Below are 24,266 nucleotides of genomic sequence, written 5' to 3'. Positions count from 1 at the left end.
CATCATTTAAACAGCATACCTCCAAAGAGACCCCAAGCAGCTTTATTTTGGCAGTCTGTAACAGGCCCTGGTTATGTTTTTTTGCACTAATTTTATTCTAAAATCATGACCTGTGTATAAGTCGAGGGTAAAGCCTAGGGGCATATGACAAAGGATCTGGATGAAGCAAGAAAAACAATGCCAGACAACTTACAAAATTCCAGCAGTTACAACTGTTTGTGCTCATCTTAAAAGCTTTATGGATGAGAGAATAGACGGGACTCAATGCTTCCGGGACAGATTATGTTCTTGCTTTTCACCGGGGCATAGTTACTTTTTAAAAAAATAAGAGTTAAAGTACAGTATTTACACTGACCAGTGGATAAGTTGATGTGGGTTTTTGGATTCAATTCTTTGACTAAAATTTCTAGACTTATCCATGAGTATATACAGTATATGTTCGTAATTCAATGTGGTTAACGTGAAACTCTGCTAAGATGTAATGCTTTAAACATTTTTAAAATATATTTTTAAAAACTTGAAATTGAAATTTAAAAAGAATCCAGAGTCCTCTCCTTTCCCCTTCCGCTGTGCTTCACATCATTCCCACCATCGCTTCTGCTGAGCTCTAGCATTTTAAAGAAACACAGGCAAATGCCACAGCACTTTTTGGTTGAAAGGCAGATGTTTGGGGAGTAATGGTGTCACCTCTCTTTAGGATGCCCCTGTTTCAAGGCTTTGACTCCCAGAAGCCCCAGCCATCTTGGCCAACAGTCAGGAATTCTGGGAGCTGAAGTCCAAAACATCTGGAGGACCACAGTTTGGGCACCATTGTTCTAGAGATGTTTGGGGACTACAACCCACATTAACCTAGGCATGTCTGGAGACGATGGGTGTTGTAGTTCAGTGGACTGGAGAGAGGCAGATTTGGCCAGGCTGTTCTAAATATATTAATTCATGAAACGTATCGGTGCTGGATGCCCAATACGTGGGAAGCAATTTCCTCTTCTTTCTTTCTTATTTTCTTTAAAAGGAAGCTGGTCAGCTCAGCTTCTCTCACCGCCTGATGTGAATCCTAAACAGGCAATTACTGTGCTGTCTTTGAAAGCCGTGCAAGGAGGCTGGGGTTTTTCCTCCGTTGCTTGCTGAGCCAAGCATTGATGTGCACAAAAAGGGTGGCCATGAAGGCAGGAGTTGGGAATGAGGGGGTGAATCTGGAGAGCTAATGCAGTATCTCCTTGGTGGAAAAGAGTGGTGTTGTGGCAGGCCCAGGTCTCGGATACGGAGTAAAACTTTGGGCCATTTGGTTGCATATAGATCAGTGTGTGTGTGTGTGTGTGTGTGTGTGTGTATGCTTTTTATTTTAAATACTAAAATACATAGACTCATAGAATCATATAATAGGTAGGAAGAGACCGCAAAGGCCATCCAGTCCAACCCCATTCTGCCATGCAGGAAATCCAAATCAAAGCATCCCGGACAGATGGCCATCCAGCCTGTGTTTAAAGACCGCCAAGGAAGGAGACTCACATATTACTATTCATCTAACCATTGTACATATTTACATCAGTGCAACTTCCTTTTATCTTTATCAAATCCATAAATGCCTCATCAATCTATTTGTTGCTTTCTCTTGCCATTACGTATTTTAATTGTACGTCACAAGTTTCTGGTAAATTAAAAAAAAAACTAACATTTTAATCTTCTTTCCAGCCATAGTCGAACCTTATTCAAATTATTTATTCCACGGATTATTAAGTGTCTCTAAGTGGATTGCGCTTTAATGTGAAAATTAATCAAAGATCATACTAGTATCTGCTCCTTTTTCTTCGTTCAGATAGCCTACCCAAGCCTTCCGGTCTCGCTCAAATTTTTTTTATTGATCTCTTAAGGCGTTTTTACTTAACATGATTGAAGACGAGGACTTAGAAAGAAGACACACCAAATTACTTTTTTATATTGTTGACCTCTGTGTGGAAAACAGAACAAGTACCCGATATAGATTCTTGGATTTTAAAAGTTTATGATTATATGGAAATGGATAGAATGGCAGATAGGTCAGTTTTGATGTGCATCAACCAAGCATAACAGTACCTTCAAAAGGTGGGGGGAAGACTTGTGGGCAATTTGTGGCCCCTGGCTCCCATTTCTATGGCTCCCCCCCCCTTTTAAAACATTATTTTACTGATTTTTTCCCCAGGCACTTTTGTACCAGAATGGCTCCAACTCTCCGACCTTTGGCTCATCCATCCCCCCAAAACGATGAAACCAAAACAAAGCAAATCCTCTTTCCCCTAAAACCAGCCCAGATAAAGGCCTTGAAATAATATAACATTCCTTCCACTGCGTCCAAATGTAACATGCAACCAGAGTGTGTGAGGAAGTGGAAAGGGAGAAATTGCTCCCTCTCCAATGCAGTTGCTCACCACTACCCTATAGCCTCAACCTCAGTAAGAGGGGTTTTTAAAGCATTGACAGGTGTGTTGATCTGGTCCAACAAACCAGTTATCAGCTCCAGCAAGAGCAGGTCTTTTTTGAAGCCAATGGGTCCTAATTACTCATTCAAAAGCAGTATGCATCATTGCTGGGGGAAAAACATAGAATCATAGAGTTGGAAGAGACCTCCAGGGTTATCCAGTCCAACCCCATTCTGCTATGCAGGAACTCTCAGTCAAAGCATCCCTGACAGATGGCCATCCAGTCTCTGCTTAAAGACCTCTAAAGAGGGAGACTCCACTACACTCTGAGGAAGGAGTGTGTTCCACTGTCAAACAGCCCTTACTCTCAGGAAGTTCCTCCTAATGTTGAGCTAGAATCTCTTTTCCTGGAGCTTGCATCCATTGTTCCAGGTCCTGTTCTCTGGAGTAGCAGAAAACAAGCTTGCTCCCTCCTCAATATGACATCCCTTTAAATATTTAAACAGGGCTATCATATCACCTCTTTGCCTTCTCTCCTCCAGGCTGAACATCCCCAGCTCCTTAAATCATTCCTCATAGGGCATGGCTTCCAGACCCTTCACCATTTTAGTCGCCCTCCTTTGGACACGCTCCAGTTTCTCAATGTCCTTTTTTAATTGTTGTGCCCAGAACTGGACACAATATTCCAAGTGAGGCCTGACCAAGACAGAATAGAGTGGCACTATTACTGCCCTTGATCTAGACAGTATACTTTCAGATCCTCTTTTCATGTATGTGTATGAGTGAGAGATTTTTGCTTTGTAAATTTTTATTTACATATAAACTTTAAAATCACAAAAATACACCACACACATTACAACACACATACCTTTCCCCCCGCAATCGAGCCACACATCCCACCACCAAGACGCTTAGTTCCTCGTCTCTGCATTTTCTATCTTAAATTATACTCTTATTTGTTCATCAGAGTTTGATCATTTTTGATCATTTTCCTTTTTCTCAAACAGACTTCATGTTTAATAGCTTCCTTTGAATATACATCCTCTTGTGATGTCTTATTTTCTTCCGTTCAGTCCTATTGTAAACGTTGGACCCCATTCTTTGTTCAAATAGTTTATAAGTGGGTCCATATCTTGTTTAAATTTATCAACTGTGTTTTCCCTCCAATGTTGTGTCAATATCTGCATATATAGGTTTTTTGGGGGGTTTCGGGCTATGTTTATTCCTGACGTTTCGGCAGCATCTGTGGCTGGTATCTTCAGAGAATGCTGGCATGGAAGAGAGCTGGATATATATATATATATATATATATATATATATACTGTGTGACCCTGGGTAGGGAGGAAATTCCAAGTTAATCTGTGTATTGTTCTGTTGGTGGTGGCAGAGCCTCAGGGTAGGAGGATATGCAAAGGAGGATTAGTGTTGTCTAACTGGTGATCATTATCTGCTGGGAATGCCCCTGACCTGAAGAATACAAAATGAGGACTCAGCAAATGCAAATAAGAAATCATCCAGGGTCAGAGGCTTTCCCAGCAGATAATGATCACCAATACACAGATTAACGTGGAATTTCCTATTTACCCAGGGTCACACAGTGTGTGTGTGTGTGTTTGTGTGTGTGTATCCAGCTCTCTTCTAGGCCAGCATTCTCTGAAGATGCCAGCCACAGATGCTGGCGAAACATCATGAATAAACTCTTCTAGAACATGGCCACATAGCCCGAAAAACCCACAAAAAACTATGGATGTTGGCCATAAAAGCATTCAACTTCATATCATATCTGCATATAGTTGTAAATTTTCCAAAGCCATTCATGAATCTCTTTTCACGTGTGTGTACGAGAGAGAGGTATTTAATATCCATGTCAGACAGGTGCCAGGAGCCCTCCCCTTAGTTCTTTGGCTGTTGAGCCCAGCACCACTGTTGCAAAAATCTCCTTTTGGGACTCCATATGCCAGGAAGGGAAATCGGGGCCACTTTGTGCTTTGCAGGTCAATGAGGCCGATGCCGCACAAGAACATCTAGGAGGCTGTCCCTGCTTTAGCAGGAAATGCCTGTCAGGTACTGAACCAGAGGCATGTTCTGCATGTGAAGCAGAAGCCCTGTGACTTGGCTGCGATGCTTGCTATCTGTAACAGGGAATATTCCAGGGATGAGCTCTCCTTGGTGTTGAATACCAGGCTCGGAGGTTAATCCCTGGTGCCAGCAAAGCTCTGAAGTGGGAGAGGGAATCCTCGCACTCCCTGCCCTTTCCCTCCCTCCCACTCTCCCTCGTTTTATTAATTAGCACTTCGCTTCAGGCGATTCCAGATGGGGCTTCCGTGGAAATGAAAGGCAATCCCACTGCAGCCACAAGAGCGTCTGCAAAGTTGAGTGCTTGCCATCATCAGGGAAGCCAACGTCTGTTGAGCTCATGCCTCCAGCATGTGATCTGTTGGTTTTAAGCCGTGAGAAGAAGCCTCTCACCAGAAGGCAGGGGCTTCCCATGTGGAAACCGAAGCACCTGACCTTCCTGAAACGTTTTGGCTTCCATGGAGTTTCTGGGCAGGGCTGGTTCCAGAGATTTGTTTGGGAAGGAATCGGGAAAGACCTTCGGCGAGTTGTCCTTGACGGATTGCCGGCAGTGGAGCTGAGACACGTTTCCACCTTGGCAAGCAGAGAACGCTTCTCCCTTGAGGAATCCTGGAGCTGGGGAGATGTGACAGCAGTTTTGTTATATCTCAGGGGTGAGCAATGTGCAGCCTGTGGGGAAATTGTGCAGATCTTGGAAACCCGCCCCGCATTTACCTTCATTTAAATCAAGCTTGTAGCAAGCTTGAAGAAATGCATTTTTTCCCTTTAAAACAAGGTGCAAAGCCCTCTCTGCCCTGCCTCTTTTGGATGAAAATTAGATTTATAAAGAGTTTGGGAATCCTGCTACCAAAAGGCCACATGAGACCCTTCCCTAAGCCTTTTTTTGGCTCCTGGGCCCCTTATAGACCCCCACCCACCTTTGGGGTTTTCCATTTGGTGGGAGAAGGTGATGTTCCATTTTGCATCAAAACTCTTGCTTGTCTCTCTCACAAACACATTAAATATATAGAGACAAAACTGTAATGCCTCAGCTATGGGATGCCCTCTCCTTGGATGCCTGGTTAGCATCCTCATCCTCATTATTTTCTAGTCCATCTTTTCCCCAATACACAAGGTGGTTTATAAAAATTAAAACAAATCCAGTTAAAAGTACTTACAAAGTTAGAATAATAGGATTGTAAAGTTGGAAGAGACCCCAAGAGCCATCCAGTCCAACCCCATCCTGCCATGCAGGAACTCACAATCAAAGCACTCCCAACATATGACCATCCGATCTCTCTTTAAAGACCTCCAAAGAAGGAGACTCCTCCACACTTTAAGGGAGTATTCCAGGTGAGGCCTGGCCAAGGCAGAATAGAGTGGTACTATTACTTCCCTTGATCTAGACACAATGCAGCCGAGAATCGTATTGGATTTGTAGCTGCTGCATCACACTGTTGGCTCATGTCCATCTTGTTTAATAAGATTCCTAGTATCTTATACTATCGTGAAGCCTGGTGTCACCCAACCTATATTTGTGCATTTCATTTCAGTTGCTTTTCTTTTTAAAACCTAAATGCAGTACCTTGAATTTCTTCCTGTTGAAATTCATTTTGCTAGTTTTGGCCCAGTTTTCTAATCTGTCGTTTTGAATTCTGATCCTCTCCTCTGGAGTATTAGCCACCCCTCCTAATATGATGCCATCTTAAAACTTGATAAGCATGCCCTCTATTCCATCATCCAAGTCATTGATAAAGATGTTAAATAGCACTGGGCCCAGAGGATCAGAATTCAAAACGACAGATTAGAAAGCTGTTGGACTTTACATTCTTGGCAGAGTTTGCCTTCCAACACATATCATAAAAAGTTGAAATCCGCCATTACCACTGCATCTCTCCTTTCTGTATGTTTGTCATTTGTTCCAGGAATGCATCATCAAGTCCTCAGTCTGGTTTGGGGGGGGGTCTAGGTAGACCCCCATAATGACTTTCCTATCATTTCTTTCCCTCTTAACTTTTAACCAGGTACTCTTAATCTGGCTTCTAGGATTTAAGTCATAGATCTCTATACAGGTGTAAACTTCCTTGACATAGAATGCTACTCCTCCCTTCCTGTTTGGTCTATTTCTCTAACTAGGTTATACCCCTCTATACTACATTCCAGTCATGAGACTCATCCCACCAGGTTTCAGTGATAATCATATTTGCTTTGCTGTGTTCAGAGTTCAAGTTCATCTTGTTTGTTTCCCATACTCTGTGCATTAGTTTAGACTAGAGACATCTAAGACCATGGATCATTCCCCGCAGCTACTTATTTAAGGTTTCACCCTTGGCATTTTGGGTTCTTGTTCTATTTGTCCAATTCATAGAATCATATAATTATAGAGTTGGAAGAGACCTCAAGGGCCATCAAGTCCAACCCTCTGCCATGAAGGAAATCACAATCAAACCATATCTGACAGATGGCCATCTAGCCTCTGCTTAAAGACCTCCAAGGAAGGAGACTATGAGAAACGCCTTAGGGACCTGGGGATGTTTAGCCTGGAGAAAAGAAGGTTAAGAGGTGATATGATAGCCCTGTTTAAATACTTGAAGGGGTGTCATATTCAGGAGGGAGCAAGCTTGTTTCCTGCTGCTCCAGAGACTAGGACTTGGAACAATGGATGCAAGCTCCAGGAAAAGAGATCCCACCTCAACATTTGGAGGAACTTCCTGACAAGTAAGGGCTGTTTGACAGTGGAACACACTCCTTCCTCAGAGATTGTGGTGGAGTCTTCTTCCTTGGAGGTCTTTAAGCAGAGGCTGGATGGCCATCTTTCAGGGGTGCTTTGATTGAGAGTTCCTGCGTGGCAGAAAGGGGTTGGACTGGATGGCCCTTCTTGGGGTCTCTTCCAGCTCTATGATTCTATTAGGCCTGCAAACCACTGCTTTTATTCCTTTTTAGCATGGAGTACCTTACCACCAGCACACATCTTCTCTGAGGATTAGCAGGGTCCATTCCATCTGCTGAATCCTACATAGTCACCTGTATATTCTCTGAGTTAAAAAAGCGTTTAAACACATATAGTTAAAATGCAGTCAAACCATCCATGGAATTAAAGCCGTTTAAAACCAATCCATTAATTGACTGCCCTCAATGCTGCCCTCATTTCAGCATGAAGTTCTAAAACTTGGCTCTTCACCCGAGCCTTTGAGACCTAGTGAGATCATAGTTTGGCTTTCCTTCAATTACATTGGCAGGGGATTTGTTTGGTTTGAATTGTCAAATTGTTTTCAAATACTCGACCTGCCATTAGATTATTTTTAAGGCATGGGCCCCTTTTAAGAATTGGATGGCCGCTGCGGACCCCCATTGCGGAAGAATAATGTGCTTAAATATGACTTTCAGAGTAATGGGAAAATAACCAAAGTGGGGTGGGAGAATTTTTAACAAACATTGAACTGAGTTCCTGGACTTTCTGAAGCCTTGGTTCCAGAGACCACAGGTGGAGAACTTTTGTTTTGTGTTGATTTTATGCATTCAACCGTGGCACATTAAAAACACAAGTAAGTAGCTGGCTGTCGCACTGAAATCCCTATGGGAACCTGCCATTCTTCCACCGCTAAGCCACACCAATCGGTCCTGGCATTGACCCAAACGCAGCCGGGCTTTTGCTTGGGAATTTATTCTGCTTTTCTAAACAAAGGATGCTGGAATCAATTTAAAGGGAGCCAAAGTCCTTGGGCCAGAAGCCAGAGCAAACCTTCCTTCCCCAGGGGCATCAGGCAAATATTACCAAGGCACAGGCCCACCTGGAGGGAAAATGACCCTCGTCTCTTTATTGCAATGGGCACGAGTCTGTTTTCTCTTTGCCAACCCCTCTCCCACACACCGCCCTCCCAAACGTGTGAGCCTGGCTACTGGGCTTCCATGGTAACCACATCCTTAAGTCCAGCGGTACCTAATTCATCTTCTCTGCTGGTAGCTTGGCAGCAGGAAAGGGGAGGGAAAAAAGAGCAGGGCGGCAAGACTGAATGGCAGCATCTGAGGACTGTCACGTAGGCCACCAAAGCAACAAGCCGAGGCAGGGATTGTCCAGCGAGACAAATGTGTGGTAGCAACCATTCCCAAACTTTTTTGCAAACATCACTGGCTTTCTGAGCATGCTAAAATGGGAGGAAGAGAGTGGGAGAGGGAAAGAGGGAATAGGGATAAGGCAGCACCTTTAAGACTAACTGGTTTTTACCCTCTGACAAGTATGAATCATAGAATCCTGGAATCCTAGAGTTGGAAGAGACCACAAGGGCCATCCAGTCCAACCCCAATCTGCCATGCAGGAGCTCTCAATCAAAGCATCCCCATTGACAGATGGCCATCCAGCCTCTGCTTAAAGACTTCTAAGGAAGGAGACTCCACCTAAATCTCTGAGGGAGTGTGTTCCACTGTTGAACAGCCCTTACTGTCAAGGCATTCCTCCTAATGTTGAGCTGGAATGTCTTTTCCTGGAGCTTGCATCCATTGCTCTGGATTCTGTTCTCTAGAGCAGCAGAAAACAAGCTTGCTCCCTCCTCAATATGACATCCCTTCAAGTATTTAAACAGGGCTAACATATCACCTCTTAACCTTCTCTTCTCCAGGCTAAACATCCCCAGCTCCCTAAGTTGTTCCTCATAGGGCATGGTTTCCAGATCCTTCACCATTTTAGTTGCCCTCCTTTGGACACGCTTCAGTTTCTCAACATCCTTTTTTAATTGTTTTGCCCAGAACTGGACAAAGTATTCCAGGTGGGGCCTGACCAGAGCAGAATACAGTGGCACTATTACTTCCTTTGATCTAGAGACTATATTTTTATTGATGCAGCCTAAAATTGCATTAACCTTTTTAGCTGCCGCATCACACTGTTGACTCATGTTCAACTTGTGGTCCACTTTCACACATAAAAGTCTCCTTAAGCCAGAACTCCCCCATCCCATATCTGTGCATTTCATTTTTCTGTCCTAAGTGCATTTCTCCCTGTTGAATTCATTTTGTTAGCTTTGGCCCAGCTTTCTAGTCTATTCAGGTCATTTTGAATTTTGATCCTGTCCTCTGGAGTATTAGCTACTCCTCCTAATTTGGTGTCATCTGCAAATTTGATGAGTATGCTCCCAATTCTGTCCTCCAAGTCATTGATAAAGATGTTGAATAGCACTAGGCCCAGGACAGAGCCCTGTGGGACCCCACTGCTCACTTCTCTCCAGGATGAAAAGGAGCCATTGCTGAGCACCCTTTGGGTTCGGCCAGTCAACCAATTACAAATCCATGTAACAGATACCTTGTCTAGCCCAGCTTTACAACCTTATTTGCAAGAATGTGCAGCAGCAACTTTAGGCTAACTGATTTTTACCCTCTGATGAGTATGAGCAAGTGTGAAGTTGGAAGAAGGGATAGTAAGTGAAGGAAGGATTAGAATAGAGGGAGGAGAGAAATAGAAAGGAGAAGGGAATATGAAGAGAACATGGAAGAGAAAACTGGAAGGAATAAAAAGAATGGACAGAAAGGGAAGAATGAAAGAGGATGCTAAGATAAGGAGAAGGAAGGGGATGGTGGGAATGGCGAAGAAAGGTATAGCCGGGATGGAAGGATGGATGCAAGACTGGGGGAGAAGATATAGAAATGTTAAAGGGAGGAGAAAGAAGAATGAAAGTTTGTAAGATTGTTTTCTTTAAGACGATGATATAGATAAAACATGATAACACCAGTAGAGATTGTTTTTTAATAAGTGTTATTGTAATAAATTGCATACATTTGAATAAAGGTTTTGTTTTTTTTAAAGACTAATTGGTTTTTATTTTTGCATGAGCTTTTGTGAATATAAATCCACTTATTTGGATGCTTACGGAATGATAATAAATGCTCAGGTATAAAGCATATATACAGCCGGACCTCCACATTTGCAGATTTGACTGTTTGCGGATGTGATTATTTCTGGATTTGATGAATATATCCTCTCTAGGGATTTCTAGGTCCTCCAGTTGAGCTCTGCCAGAAGTTAACCATGGAGTCACACTGAAGGGCCTAGAGATTCCTAGAGAGAACATTTGTACATCCTCCAGTGCAATTCTGTTATGGATTTAGCATACTTTATACAGATACTGTGTCCATTCTTGTCCCCCCCCCCATCTATTTCTATTGTGTCATTGCTGCCTATGCTTTTTCTATAGGCATCTTTGCAGAACAGATCTCATCTAGACTTTTCCCCAAAACGTTTGCCTGGGGAATTAAGACGCTGTGATTGTAAATCCTTATAAGCCAATGATTATCAATCTGTAGAAATGTCATTTACAGATGTGAGGACCTCTCATTGATTTAAATGCTTGCCTACAGATCAAAAGTGCTGTAACTGAATTTTATATAATGTGTGAACACTTTTGTTGAAAGCAATATCAGATTTCTTTCCCGTAAAATAGTGAGACAGAACGGTGGCTTCCTGGTTTTGGTCCACATCTTGGGTCTTGCAAAGAGACTTTAATAAAAGCAAGAAAGAAGGCTTTGAATCCAGACCAACAAATGATACAAATGGGCACCGAGTGGCATGCCAAGATTATGGGTAAACCAAGCCAAATTGGTAGTAAGACAACACCTCTTGTTGTAAATTGGAAGCTCTGTATTTATCATACTCACGTCCATTTGGCCTTCTGTAGCCACAGATTCTTTATCCATGGATTCAAGTATCCATGTCTTGAAAATATTAAAAGTATAAATTCCAAATGGCAAACCTTGATTTTGCCATTTCATATAAAGGACACCATTTTACTATGCCACCATATTTAATGGGACTTGAGCATCCATGGATTTGGGTTTCCATGGCAGGTCTTGGAACCAAACCCCAGCACATACAAAAGTCCCACTGTATAAGTCAGCCTCATGTATAAATTGAGCATAGGTTTGGGAGCCAAAATGATAGATTTTTATATGACTCATAGATAGGTTGAGGGTAAAACGTAGGGGCATGTAAGACAAAGCAAAGGAAAACGTTGCCAAAGAATGTACAAAATTCTGGCAGGCATTTGTGCTGATCTTAAAGACTGAATGGAACTACAGTAAATGTGTGCAACCAGGCACATGTCAGAAAGGATGGAAAGACAAAAGCAACTGCAAAAACAACAAAGGCAACTACATTTGCAGTGTTTGTAGATTCTAATGCGATATCTTTGCTTGATTTTAACCAGCAAAGCTGACATACACAGATGTCTTATTTGGATCTTCCAAAGCCTGATTCCTCATCACTGGAATAACATTGCTGGAATCCCTTTCTCTGAGTAGAGTGGCAAAAGGGGAGAACTTAGTCTGGGGAGAACGTAAAAGATGCACTGATGCCCTCTAAGTGCCAAAGAGCCTCCATTGATGCCACTTCCCCATCCAGGCATTCAAAAAGGCTAGAAGCACCACGGCAGTGGAAAGCGTAGCAGAGGTTGGGGCTACTTTTAGGTCTTGCATTTTGCCTCTCTACTCAGAGAAGAGGGGGTTTCTTTTTTGATAAGAGTTAACATAATAGTTTAGTGAGACCTTGTTATCCGCTGGGGTTTGGTTCCAGGAGCCCCCATGGATAACAAAATCCATAGATGCTCACATGCCATTAAATATAATGGCATAGAAAAATGGTGTTCCTTATATAAAATAGAAAATCAAAGCTTGCTATATGGAATTGATTCTTTTTTGGAATATTTTCAAGCCGTGGATGCTTGAATCTGTGGATAAAAAATACACACATAAAGAGGGCCAATTGTACTTACAGTACATTGACTCGAGGATAGGTCAAACTAGGTCTTTGTTTGACTAAAATATCTCGGCCTGTACATGAGTATATACAGTAAATAGAGAGAACTTGTAGCACCTTTGAGACTAACAGAAATAAATAAGTTGGCACCATGAGCCTTTGTAGACTTCAGTCTACTTCTTTAGATGCATATAGATGCATGAGGAAGTAGACTGAAGTCTATAAAAGCTCATGCTGCCAACTTCTTTATTTCAGTTAGTCTCAAACGTGCTACAAGATCTCTCTACGTACTGTATTTACAGACTAACATGGCTTTATCTTTGAATTCTGAGTATATACAGTACTCCATTGCAGCCAAAGTCATCAAGTGTCCCTTTTGCTGATTGGACTAGATATATTCTTGGTGAGGTGTAGTGGGTGAACCAGCATGGCACAGTGGTTTGAGTGTTGGCCTATGATTCTGGAGACCAGGGTTCAGTTCCATGAAACCCACTGGGTGACTTTGGGCAAGTCACATGCTCTCAGCCTCAGGAGAAGGCAATGGCAAACCTCCTCTGAATAAATCTTGCAAAGAAAACCCCACAACCTTAGAAATGACTTGAAGGCACCCAACAGCAGTGGGATTGCCTTCTTTGGAGGTTTTTAAGCAGAGGCTGGATGGCCATCTGTCCCAGGGAGTACTTTGACTGTGTCTCTGTGCATGGCAGGGAGGTGGACTGGATGCTCCTTGGGGTCTCTCCCAAGTCTAGGATTCTATGATTCCAATTCTGTAATGATGCAACCTCCCCCCCCCCCCCCCCCCATGAAAGCATTGCATAAATGTGAAGCAACAATGAGGGATGATTGGCATTTGGAAGGAGGTATTTTCTACTAGTGGCTTGATTTCACTTAACCCCACAGAGAACAAATGGTTATGGAATAAATGGGCAAAATGAGCCAAGCCTCAGGGCTCAGGGAACAGATTCAGGTGCTCTTTTTGGGTCTCGATGCCAAGGGCCCACTTTCTTTGCCTTTCCCCTTTCTCTGGGTCTTTTGACTGCCTTGTCGCATGGGATGAACCCACTCGGTTGCTTTGGCAACGGGTTGCAATCACGGCTTTTGAAGCTGGTTGTGCTGTTTCAAGTGGCTTCTTTGGCTGCTGGATGGGTCACAGGTGGGTGCCATCTTCCAAACAGCCTTTGAAATGGCTAATCTGCAGGTGGCCTGGACTAGTTCAACAGCTGCTATGCTTGGAATTACACACCCTCTTGCCTTGGCACAGAACTTGGCATTGTTCGGTTAAAGGGCTAACACATTGCCATTAATTGTTAATCGACTGTGGGCATGGGCAGTGTGCTTCTTTCTGCGCCACAGAGATCTCCATCACCCCCTTCCTTCCTTCCTTCCTTCCTTCCTTCCTTCCTTCCTTCCTTCCTTCCTCTTTCTTTCTTTCTTTCTTTCTTTTATATTGAAAAGCATGAAAAGCAGAACTGCACTTTTTTTTGAAATGAGGCATATAGTAGCCACATGTCTTGTTTTTGGTGATCATATCATAATTACCCCATGGTGCTTTTTTAAAACCAGAAACAGCTTCTGGTAAATGACGTCTGGTAAATTTGAGAGAGCCAACGTTGTATGGTGGTTTGAGCATTGGGCTGCAACTCTGGAGACCAGGGTTTGATTCCAATCTCAGCCATGAATCCCACTGGGTGACCCTTGAGCAAGTCACACTCTCTCATCCTCAGGGGAAGGCAATGGCAAAACCTCCTCTGAACAAATCTGGCCAAGAAAACCCCATGGTAGGATCCCCTTAGGGTCACCATTCATCAGAAACGACTCTAAGGCATCCCACACAACACACACAAATTAATTTAAGCTTTTTACATGGATAGGTGTATGTTACTCACATAACTGAGGAACGTGAAGCTGAAACGTGATGCTTTATTAATATAGGGCCATACAGACAGGCCAAAATAAAGCTGCTTTGGGTCACTTTGGAGATATGCTGTTTAAATGATACAAGCATCTTTAGAGGCCAGAAGTGGCACTAAAGCTGCACTCCAGTCCATAGGACTGGAGCATGGCTTTGGCACAGCTTCTGGCCTCTTAGGACGCATACATAATTTAAACAGCATACCTCCAAAGTGACCCGAAGCAGCTTTATTTTGGCCTGTCTGTATGGGCCCATAAATATCTGTTTTCAGTCACTTGATGGAATCTCGTTTCATTGTTATGGGAATCTGCATGGATAGAGGTGTCCAGCTGCTTTATTCAGCTATTATCTGTCTAAATATAGATATCGAAATAGATATCTGGAGATGTACATATGTGTATAGCTGTTGAGTTGAGCATACTGATAAAAATCTTTATGGTAGATTATGTGTCTTTGGAATAAACATATTGATAGAATCATAAAGTTGGAAGAGACCACAAGGGTCATCCAGGCCAACCCCCTGCCATGCAGGAACTCTCAATCAAAGCATACCCCACATATATTCGGGTATATTAATATTTCTAGAAGCCAAGATGATCAAATTGAGGCAGTCATACTTTGGCCACATCATGAGACGACTCATTCGAAGAGACAGTAATGCTGGGGAAGGTGGAGGGAAGGAGAAAGAGAGAAAGACCACATGCCAGATGTATAGACTAAGTCAGGGAGGTTATGGACCTGAATCTACAAGACATAAGCAGAGACATGGAAGACAGGGGGTCTTGGAGATATCTTATCCACAGGGTCGCCATGCATCAAGGCTGAGTCAAGGGTAGTTACCAGCAACAATTTTACAACTTGGAAAACCCCCTGTTGTGTGCCTCCAAGTCATTTTCAGTTTATAGAGACCCTACAATGGATCGTTCACGGGTTTTCTTGGCAAGCTTTGTTTTAAATGGAACTCTAATGAGTCATGCCTTCTCATGATGTGGCCAAAGCATGACAGCCTCAATTTGATCATCTTGGCTTCTAGAGCATTGGCTGACCTTGGACAAGTCACGCTCTCTCAGCCTCAAGGGAAGGCAATGGCCAACCCCCTCTGAACTAATCTTGCCAAGAAAACCCCATGATAGGTTTGCTTTGGGGTCACTGTAAGTTGGAAATGACTTGAAGGCACACAACATGCACACTTCTGCTTTAAAGCAGCTGCATAGTGTAGTGGTCTGAGTATTGGACTTGAATTGTGGAAGACCAGGGTTTGAATCCCCACTTGGCCATGGAAACCCAATGGGTGAACTTGGGCAAATCACACTTTCTGAGCCTCAGAGGAAGGCAAACGCAAACCCCCTCTGAACAAATCTTACCAAGAAAATCCTGTGATAGTGTCACCTTAGGGTTGCCATGTCAGATGTTACTTGAAGGCACACAACCACAACTACATAAAGCAGTTAAAAACATTTTGAAATATGGCTAAAACAGAAGCTTTGTTAAGTGAGGAAATTAGTATCAATAATTCTTAAACAAATCAATCTTAAAGGTAGGTTTTAAAGGGTTTGTCTGTGGTTCTAACACTGCTTTTTCTCACTATCTTCGCTCTGCACCTTGCCAGCTCTTTGTGATCGACAACGGCGCTGATGACTGGCGGATTGCCATGACCTATGAGCGCATCCTATACATCAGCTTGGAGATGCTGGTTTGCGCCATCCACCCCATCCCCGGGGAGTACCGGTTCTTTTGGACGGCCCGGCTGGCCTTCTCCTACACGCCTTCGCAGGCGGAGGCGGACGTGGACATCATCCTCTCTATCCCCATGTTCCTGCGCCTCTACCTGATCGCCCGGGTCATGCTGCTGCACAGCAAGCTCTTCACGGACGCTTCCTCCCGCAGCATTGGCGCCTTGAACAAGATCAACTTCAACACCCGTTTTGTCATGAAGACCCTCATGACCATCTGTCCCGGGACTGTGCTGCTGGTCTTCAGCATCTCCTTGTGGATCATTGCCGCCTGGACGGTGCGTGTGTGCGAGAGGTGAGCTTGCGTGTGGTGCAAATTGATCTCCATGGATGTGCCATAGAAAAGGCTATGTGTGTGGGCATCTGCACCATGAAATTGGGCCTCCTGGCAGAAGGGGAAGGAACCTCCTTTCTGGCACCTGATAGGAATGGTGCAAGGGGTGGGTAAGTGTGGAGGGTTTTGACCCATTTTTGCTTGGGTTTGGGGGAAAAATATTGCCTGGGAATAATAAAAAAATGGAGATCTGGGATTTGGGGGGGGGTGCTTTGAAGCCCCCCAAAATGGAGCCCCTTAGGCCATATGCAGCCTATGCATTGTATATTCCCCACTTCTGAAGCAAAAGTGGCTCTTAATGTAATAATCACTTAGTGGCCACTTTGCTTGTAGTGTTTTTAGCTAAATGCTATTGGATTTCTATTTTGGCTTTCTTTCTTTCTTTCTTTCTTTCTTTCTTTCTTTCTTGTCTTGCCTTTCCCCAAAAACCTGGGATTCAAGGCAGCTTGCCAAAATGAAAACAAATACAGAGAAAAGCACATTGACCATCCTGCAGACGGCTTTTTTGATGGAGTTTATCCTCCTTTAATGCAGTCTTCTTTTTCCTACTACCTTCCACTTTTCCAAGAATTATTATCTTTTTCTATGCCCAATTTTAGTCATTTTTGCTTCTAGGGTGAGTTCAGACTTGATGCATTTATTGGTCTTTTGGGCAGCTCATGGTATCTGTAGAATTCTTCTTCAACAAAACATTTCAAATGAGTAAATTCTCTTTCTGTCAGCTTCACTGTCCAGCTTTCACAGCCATTCACAGAAATTGGAAATATAATGACACGGACAATCCTAACTTTAGTATTCAGTCATATATTTTTACACTTTAGGATCTTGTGTAGTTCTTTTATAGGAGTCATTAAGGTCGCCTATGGAAGAACTACACAAGACCCCGAAGTGTAAAAATATTAATTTTTTCCGATTTCTTGACAACAGCCCCATTTTGGCTGTATCCACAAATAATCCAGATTTGACAACTCTTTAACTGTCATGGTCAATGACATGGAATTTATTAAGACATGGCAGTGCCACAACAAACTACAATGCCATCACATGGAGCCATGGCAATTACAATGGTGTCAACCTGGATTATTTCTGCAGCGGGGACACAGCTTGAGCCAATATGTAGAGAATCTTTTAACAATTTCAGGATCTTCGTTATCTAATTTAAACTTATGTGAGTCTTCTTGTAGTTGTTATTTATTTTTTCTTAATGTTCAGCTGTAACTCTGCTTTTCAACGTTCATCCTCAAGTAGTTGTACCAATGGAAATGGGTGCTAGTTTTCTGTCCCTAGAACCCTTCAGGGGCCAGACAGTGTGCCAAAAATGCCAACCTCCCTCTACAAAAAATCAGAAGTGGTTGGATGTTCACTTCTAGTTTTGAAAAATGGGTATTTTTAATGTTAAATGGTGCAAAGGGAGGGACAACGGGGGGGAAAGTGAATGTTCACTTATGGAGGCTTTCAGGAGAGGCCTTTTATCATTTCTTTTTCACCAGAAAAGGAGTGGTTTGGGGAGTCTTGAGAGGCCAAGCACTCGAAAAACAGCTTTGCCCACAGCTGAAATGTGGCAGCTCAGAAACAGTGCAGTGTTTAGAAATAACCATTGCATGAACTGGCAATCACACAATAAAAAGACCCACATGTGGAATAAAATAGAAGTAAACTAATCACATCCAACAGAAACAAGATAAGAAGAGAAGATAGTAAACAAATAAGGATATAGCCTAGGTATCGTAACAAATAAAATAGACCACCATTCCCATACCACGGCAGAGTCAGGCTTTCCAAAATTATCTAGAAATCTCCATGGGAAGCTTCGCTCTCATCTGAGGTTAGAGATGGCTAGAGCGGGCAAGGTATCGCCAGTTGGGGTGGGCTACTGAACCCTGCATCTGATCATTCTTCATAGAGTTTATGTCACTTTTAACACCAGCCCCTTAGAGATCCCTCACACTCCCCCCCCCCCCAATAAGTATTTATTTATTTGCAGTGGGTCCTCAGTATCTGCTGAGGTTTGGTTCCAGGACCCCCTATGGATACCAAATCCATGGATGCTCAAGTCCCATTAAATACAATGACATAGTAGAATGGTGTTCCTTATATAAAATGGCAAACTCAAGGTTTGCTTTTTGGAATTTATATATTTTTTGAATATATAAATGGGTGCTTGAACAGATAAAGAGCCAGTGAATATGGAGAGCTGACTGTATTTTATTAAAAAATCCATATCAAGAGATCTCAGGGCGGCTTACAAAAATAGCTTAGGAAGAGGTTCCTTAAAAGAAACAAGTGAAAACCAAAGAAGAGTAAAACATTGGAATTGGTGTGGATTGCTCAGCATGGATGGAAGCTGGGTAGAAAAGCTGGTTAACTGCTTGATGGCATCTTCCCATCCTCCCCACCTCAACCGAGGATTCATTGATGATTTAGTCATCCTTCTTGCTATGCTTTTGCAATTCATTGGAAGTATCAGTAAAAGGGCACTGAAGTGATATGCCAGACGTTTTTGACCTGGGTTTCCAAAAAGCTTTTGATTAGGTCGCACACCAAAGATTGCTAAACAAACTCATCATTCATGGGGTAAGAAGAGTCTTCTCAAGCCATTTATAGCGAGGGTTTAAGTGGTCAGGTTTGCTGGTGACACCAGAATGGTGTTCTGTTCCAGAACCAATTGTAGTTCCAGGCTGTCCTAAGACTTTATTTGGTGCTGAAGAGGTTACGACTAGCAGAGGTTACTGCTGTAAAATAAGCTTTAATGGTGGTGAAGATGCAGCAGATGGTCTCTGTCAGAGAAGCATCCCAGCCCTTTTGCTGATGGGTTACAGAATTGCAGAATCATAGAGTTGGAAGAGCCCCCAAGGGCCAACCCCATTTTGCCATGCAGGAAAACACAATCAAAGCACCTCTGACAGATGGCCACCCAGCCACTGTTTAAAAGCCTCCAAAGAAGGAGACTCCACCACTCTCCAAGGGAATGTCTTCCAACGTTGAACAGCTCCTACTGTCAGGACATTCCTCTTGATGTTGAGGTGGAATCTCTTTTCTTGGAGCTTGAATCCATTGCTCTGGGTGCTATTCTCTGGAGCTGCAGAAAACAAATTTGCTCCATCTTCAGTATGACATCCCTTCAAATATTTAAATAGGGCTATCATATCACCTCAAAGCCAATGGTAGAACTCCGACACTAAATAATTAATTCAACCCTGACTATCCCAGACTGTTTAACTGTTTTCCTGTAGCTGACTTGGGATTATTATTATTATTATTATTATTATTATTATTACATTTTATTTATAAAGCACTGTAAATTTGCACAGCGCTGTACATAGAATGGATAAAATCAATAAGAATATTGCACCCAGATGCACACCAAGCAAGACCAATGGAAGATGGGCTCCCAAGGGTTATCTAGTGCAGAGGCAAATGAAGAAAACCGGAGTGTGCAAACATGACCCATCCCTCCCCATTATTTATGAGAACAGTATAAGCAGGTTAATGATGAAGGAAAATTCATTCTTCCAGTCCATTCTTTTCTCATCCTGAGACTGCTAGGCTACTGCAAACAAAGTGAGGATCAAACTCAGGAATAAAATTAATCCTTTCTGAACCACTGAATAGCTGTTCCCGTTCAGCCATGATTCTAACAAGGACCCTAAAATCCATCTGCCTAGTGGCAGAGACACCCCTACACACACACACACACACACACACACACACAAAGTGGCCAGAACAAAAAGAGATTGCCAAGAACTCCAAAAATATCTCTCCAAAATGGGAAATGAAATCAGGTGCAAGGAAGCATAAAGTGATAAGTATTTGGGTCAAAGATCTCTTTTCATATTTGTGTTGATGGGATCTGAACTGCAGTCACTGACCAAGAAGGGGAACTTGCAGTTGTACTGAGTAGCTTGACAAAAAGGTCAGTTCAGTGTGCCACTGCTCTAAAAAGGGCATAAATAGAAATGGAATTGAAACTAATGCAGGGAGAAATGTAAGATACTACACTTAGGGAGAAAAAAAATGAAACGACAGATATAAGATGAAGGACACCTAGCTGAACAAGACTACACATGAAAGGGATCTAGGAGTCTTAGCAGACCACAAGTTGAACATGAGTCAACAGTGTGATGCAGCAGCTAAAAAAGCCAATGCTGCATCAATAGAAATATAGTGCCTATCTAGGTCAAGGGAAGTAATAGTACCACTCTGTTCTGTCAGGCAATACTGTGCCCAATTCTGGGTACCACAATTCAAAAAGGATGTGGACAAGTTGGAGCATGTCCAGAGGAGGGTGACCAAAATGGTGAAGGGTCTGGAAACTATAAAGCCCATGAGGATATGGGGTATGTTTATCCTGGAGAAGAGAAGGTTAAGAGGTGATATGATTGCCCTGTTCAAATATTTGAAGGGATGCCATATTGAGGAGGGAGCAAGCTTGTTTTCTGCTGCTCCAGAGAATAGGACCCAGAACAACGGATGCAAGGTACAGGATAGCCCTGTTTAAGTATTTGAAGGGAGTTATATTCCTTTGTCTAAGGACATATTGAAGATGGAACAAGCTAGTTTTCTGCTGTTCCAGAGACTAGAACATAGAGCAATGGGCTCAAGGTACAGGAAAAGAGATTCCACCTCAACATTAGAAGGAACCTCCTGACAGTAAGAGCTGTTTGACAGTAGAATATACTCCCTGGGAGTATAGTGGAGTCTCCTTTGGAGGTTGTGGTCAGTTCCAGGGAGGTTATGTAGCTGAGAGAGCAGCTGATACAGAATACTGGCCAAGATGTACAGTTCTTATCACCACACTTACAAAAAAGAAAGGAAGAGTTGAAAAAGATACAGAAGAATGCAACTGGAATGATCATGGGACTGAAACAACTATCTTGTGAGGGCAGATAGCAACGTTTGGGAGCTGTTTAGCTTTGAAAACAAGGGGAAATAAGGAGAAACACAAAAGAGGTGTATAAAAGCATTCATCATGGGGATGAAATAGTCAGGAACATGATTTATTCTCTTATATACCTTTATGTGTCCCGAATCTCCATAACATTTAGCTTTAGTAGATGACCTTAGGTTCTAACCTGAGGTCATCTGCTAAAGCTAAATGCTGTGGAGATTCGAGACAGATACAGATAAATGTATGGACCTGCCAGAGTCTTCAGATCCCTATGGGACGGCTTCTTCTTGGTCCGACCACCATCACAGAACTGTCCGGTGGGACATGGAGAGAGTTTTCTCAGTGGCTGTTCCCAAGGTGTGGAAATCCCTTCTATTGGAAACTGGGCTAGCTTCCATCTGTCCTCCTTTTCCCAGCAGACAGAGAAACCTTTCACTTTAAAAACACATTTGATGGTTATTTGGTTCGAAACAATCATTTTTATGGGGAGGATGTCTTGCATTTTTCACTTTATTGTTATGGTTTGAAACAATTTTACACCTTTTAAAAAAATTAATGGCATTTTAATGGGAAAGGTTGTATAAACGTGTTCTAAGTTTTTTTGTGATCAGGTGCTTTAGTGTTTTTGTAAGCTGCTGGGAGAAAGGTGGAATACAGCCGGCTCCCCATATCCACCAGTTCTTTATCCATGGATTCAAGCATCCATGGCTTGAAAATATTCCCAAAAAAGTATAAATTCCAAATTCTAAACACTGATTTTGCCATTTTACATGAGGAATACCATTTTACTCTGCCATTGTATCTAATGGGATTTGAGCATCCCCAGATTTTGCTATCCTCAGGGGGTCCTGGAACCAAACTCCAGCTCATTTGATACTGTATAAATAAATGAAATAAGTACTTCTTTACCCAGTGCATACTGGGACTGTGGAACTCACTGCTACAATAGGCAGCAAGAGCTGCCAACTTGAATGGCTTTAAAAGAGAGCTGGCCATACTAGTGGTGATTGGGGCCATCCATGGCTACTGGTCAGGATGGCTCTAGGTCACCTCCAGAACTGGAGTCATTAAGTCTCTGTGTATGAGTTGCTGTAACCTGAGTTGGAGGATGCTGTTGTACTGGTATCCCACTGGCAGCTAATGGGACACTACATGAAAAGAATGTGGGGCTGGAGAGGGCTTTGGTCAGATCCGACATGTCTCTTCCTTTGTTATTGTCCTGGAAGAGGAAAATTGCATTTGGTACAAGAGGCCTTCTGCTCCATCCTTTTGGCTCCTGGGGGAGTTGGGTTGGGAGCCAGCTCTCTCCAAAGTGCTCCTTCTGTTCTGTGAAACCATTTGGACCCTTGGCACATGCACTCTCTGCCTGGCTGATCATCCGCTCCTGACAAATGGTTCCTGTCCCACCTTACTTCCCAATGCTGTGCGTGTGTCTGTTGTGGAAAGGGGATGGAGAGCAGGGAGGAAATCATTTTTTCCATGGTGAAGCAATAGGCTTCTGCACATCATCTTCAGAGCTTGTTTTCCCTTGATGGCCAATCTTGCAACTAGGATTGCCAACGTGAAAATTGGAGGGGGCTCTTGGGTATCTTTGACAGTTGCAGAGAAGAAGACATTTCAGCACGTGTTTCTTGTCATGCCACCAGAGAAAAAGCAACACCTGCCGACATTCCCCCTTTCTACCCAACCATTAAAGGTAGAGTCCTTTGCAGTTTTCACTTTAGCAACCCTGATTGCAGTACAGCTGGGAGGAAAATAGGCAGAAGGTGGGTGGGTTAAGGAGGATTCTCCTTTCGTGAATCGTCTTGTCTGCTGGATTTACATGACTTACGTGGGAGCCAGGGTATGCTGAAATAAAAGGATGGTTCTATCCCCTTTTGTCCCCCCCCCCCCCATTGCATGCAGCAGCAGTGAAATTCACAACATATTCAAAATACTGCAGGTGTGCTAATGGGAATGGGGTGAGCGCATGTAGCGTTCTGGGCACCATGATTCAAAAAGGATGTTGAGAAACTAGAGCGTGTCCAGAAATGGTGATGGATCTGGAAACCAGGTCCTATGAGGAGAGACTTAGGGAGCTGGAGATGTTTAGCCTGGAGAAGAGAAGGTTAAGGGGTGATATGATAGCCCTGTTTAAATATTTGAAGGGATGTCATATTGAGGAGGGAGCAAGATTGTTTTCTGCTGCTCTAGAGAATAGGACCCAGAACTATGGAAGTATGCTACTGGAAAAGAGATTCCATTTAAACATTTGGAGGCACTTCTTGACAGTAAGAGCTGTTCAACAGTGGAAGATACTCCCTTGGAGTGTGGAGGCCTCTCCTTTGGAAGCTTTTAAACAGAGGCTGGATGGCCATCTGTCACAGGGGTTGCTTTGACTGTTTCTTCCTGCATGGCAGGGGGTTGAGCTGGATGGCCCTTGGGATCCCTTCCAACTCTGTGATTCTATGATTCTAACAAGGTACACAGTCTTGTCTTGTCCCTGGCACTTCTCAGGACATGGAGAGTGCATTTCCACCTAGTCACACCTGATCCATTCATGCTTCTCTTTAGGGGAAAGGAAAACTTCAAGCCCCCACAGAACTGTCTTTCGGAGTAGATATGAACCCAGGACCTCTCTAAAAAGTATTCTTGCACAATCTGGTTCTAGAACCCAGAAGATGACTCTGGATTTCAGATGGGACAAAGTGGACCAGTGCTTTCTTGTTTCCCAGATACTCTGAGCCAGATGGCACACAGGGGTGCTGAATCAAAAGGAACTTTACGGGCACTCAGCTCGAGAGTGCCACCTGCTGCGTTTTAAATTCTCCATCCTGGCCATGTGCATCCAGAGACTCACATCTGGATCTGTAGGGCTGGTGGGTGCAGGAGAGTGTGTTAAGCGAAGATGAAGCTTAGACAAGGGAAGCCATCGTTAATTGTGTGTAAATCTACAGCGCTATATAAATAAAGTATTATTATTATTATTATTATTATTATTATTATTATTATTATTGGCTGGTTTGGCTGTTTAAACAGGTGCTTTGGGATTGCTAGATGAGGCTTCCCCTGAACTTGCGCAAAGTGCTAAGGAACCACAGTCTGCCTTGTACAGTCAGAGAAACAGGCAATGCTACCAGGCTGGCTAGAGTTCCCTCACTGAGTATTGTGGAAGCATTATTAAGCCCATCATCAGTATCAAAGATTGTCACTTTTCTTCCCCGTCCCTCA

The 24,266-nt window shown here is 43.1% G+C and overlaps 1 protein-coding gene across 1 annotated transcript in view; it reads left to right on the top strand.

The window, feature by feature from the left end:
- Window positions 1-24,266, top strand: part of KCNN3 (potassium calcium-activated channel subfamily N member 3) — a 125,655-nt gene that overhangs the window by 48,485 nt on the left and 52,904 nt on the right. Inside the window, exon 3 of the mRNA XM_089483658.1 lies at window positions 15,711-16,129. Coding sequence (XP_089339784.1) covers window positions 15,711-16,129 — 419 coding nt within the window. The remainder of the gene's footprint in view (window positions 1-15,710; window positions 16,130-24,266) is intronic.

The sequence above is a fragment of the Sceloporus occidentalis genome, unplaced genomic scaffold (genome assembly GCF_023333645.1).
Source record: "Sceloporus occidentalis isolate IW3139 unplaced genomic scaffold, rSceOcc1.0.p SCAF_20, whole genome shotgun sequence".
Taxonomy (NCBI): Eukaryota; Metazoa; Chordata; class Lepidosauria; order Squamata; family Phrynosomatidae; genus Sceloporus; species Sceloporus occidentalis.
The sequence above is the reverse complement of the archived record's forward strand: the minus strand, read 5'-3'. Positions and strand labels throughout refer to the sequence as shown.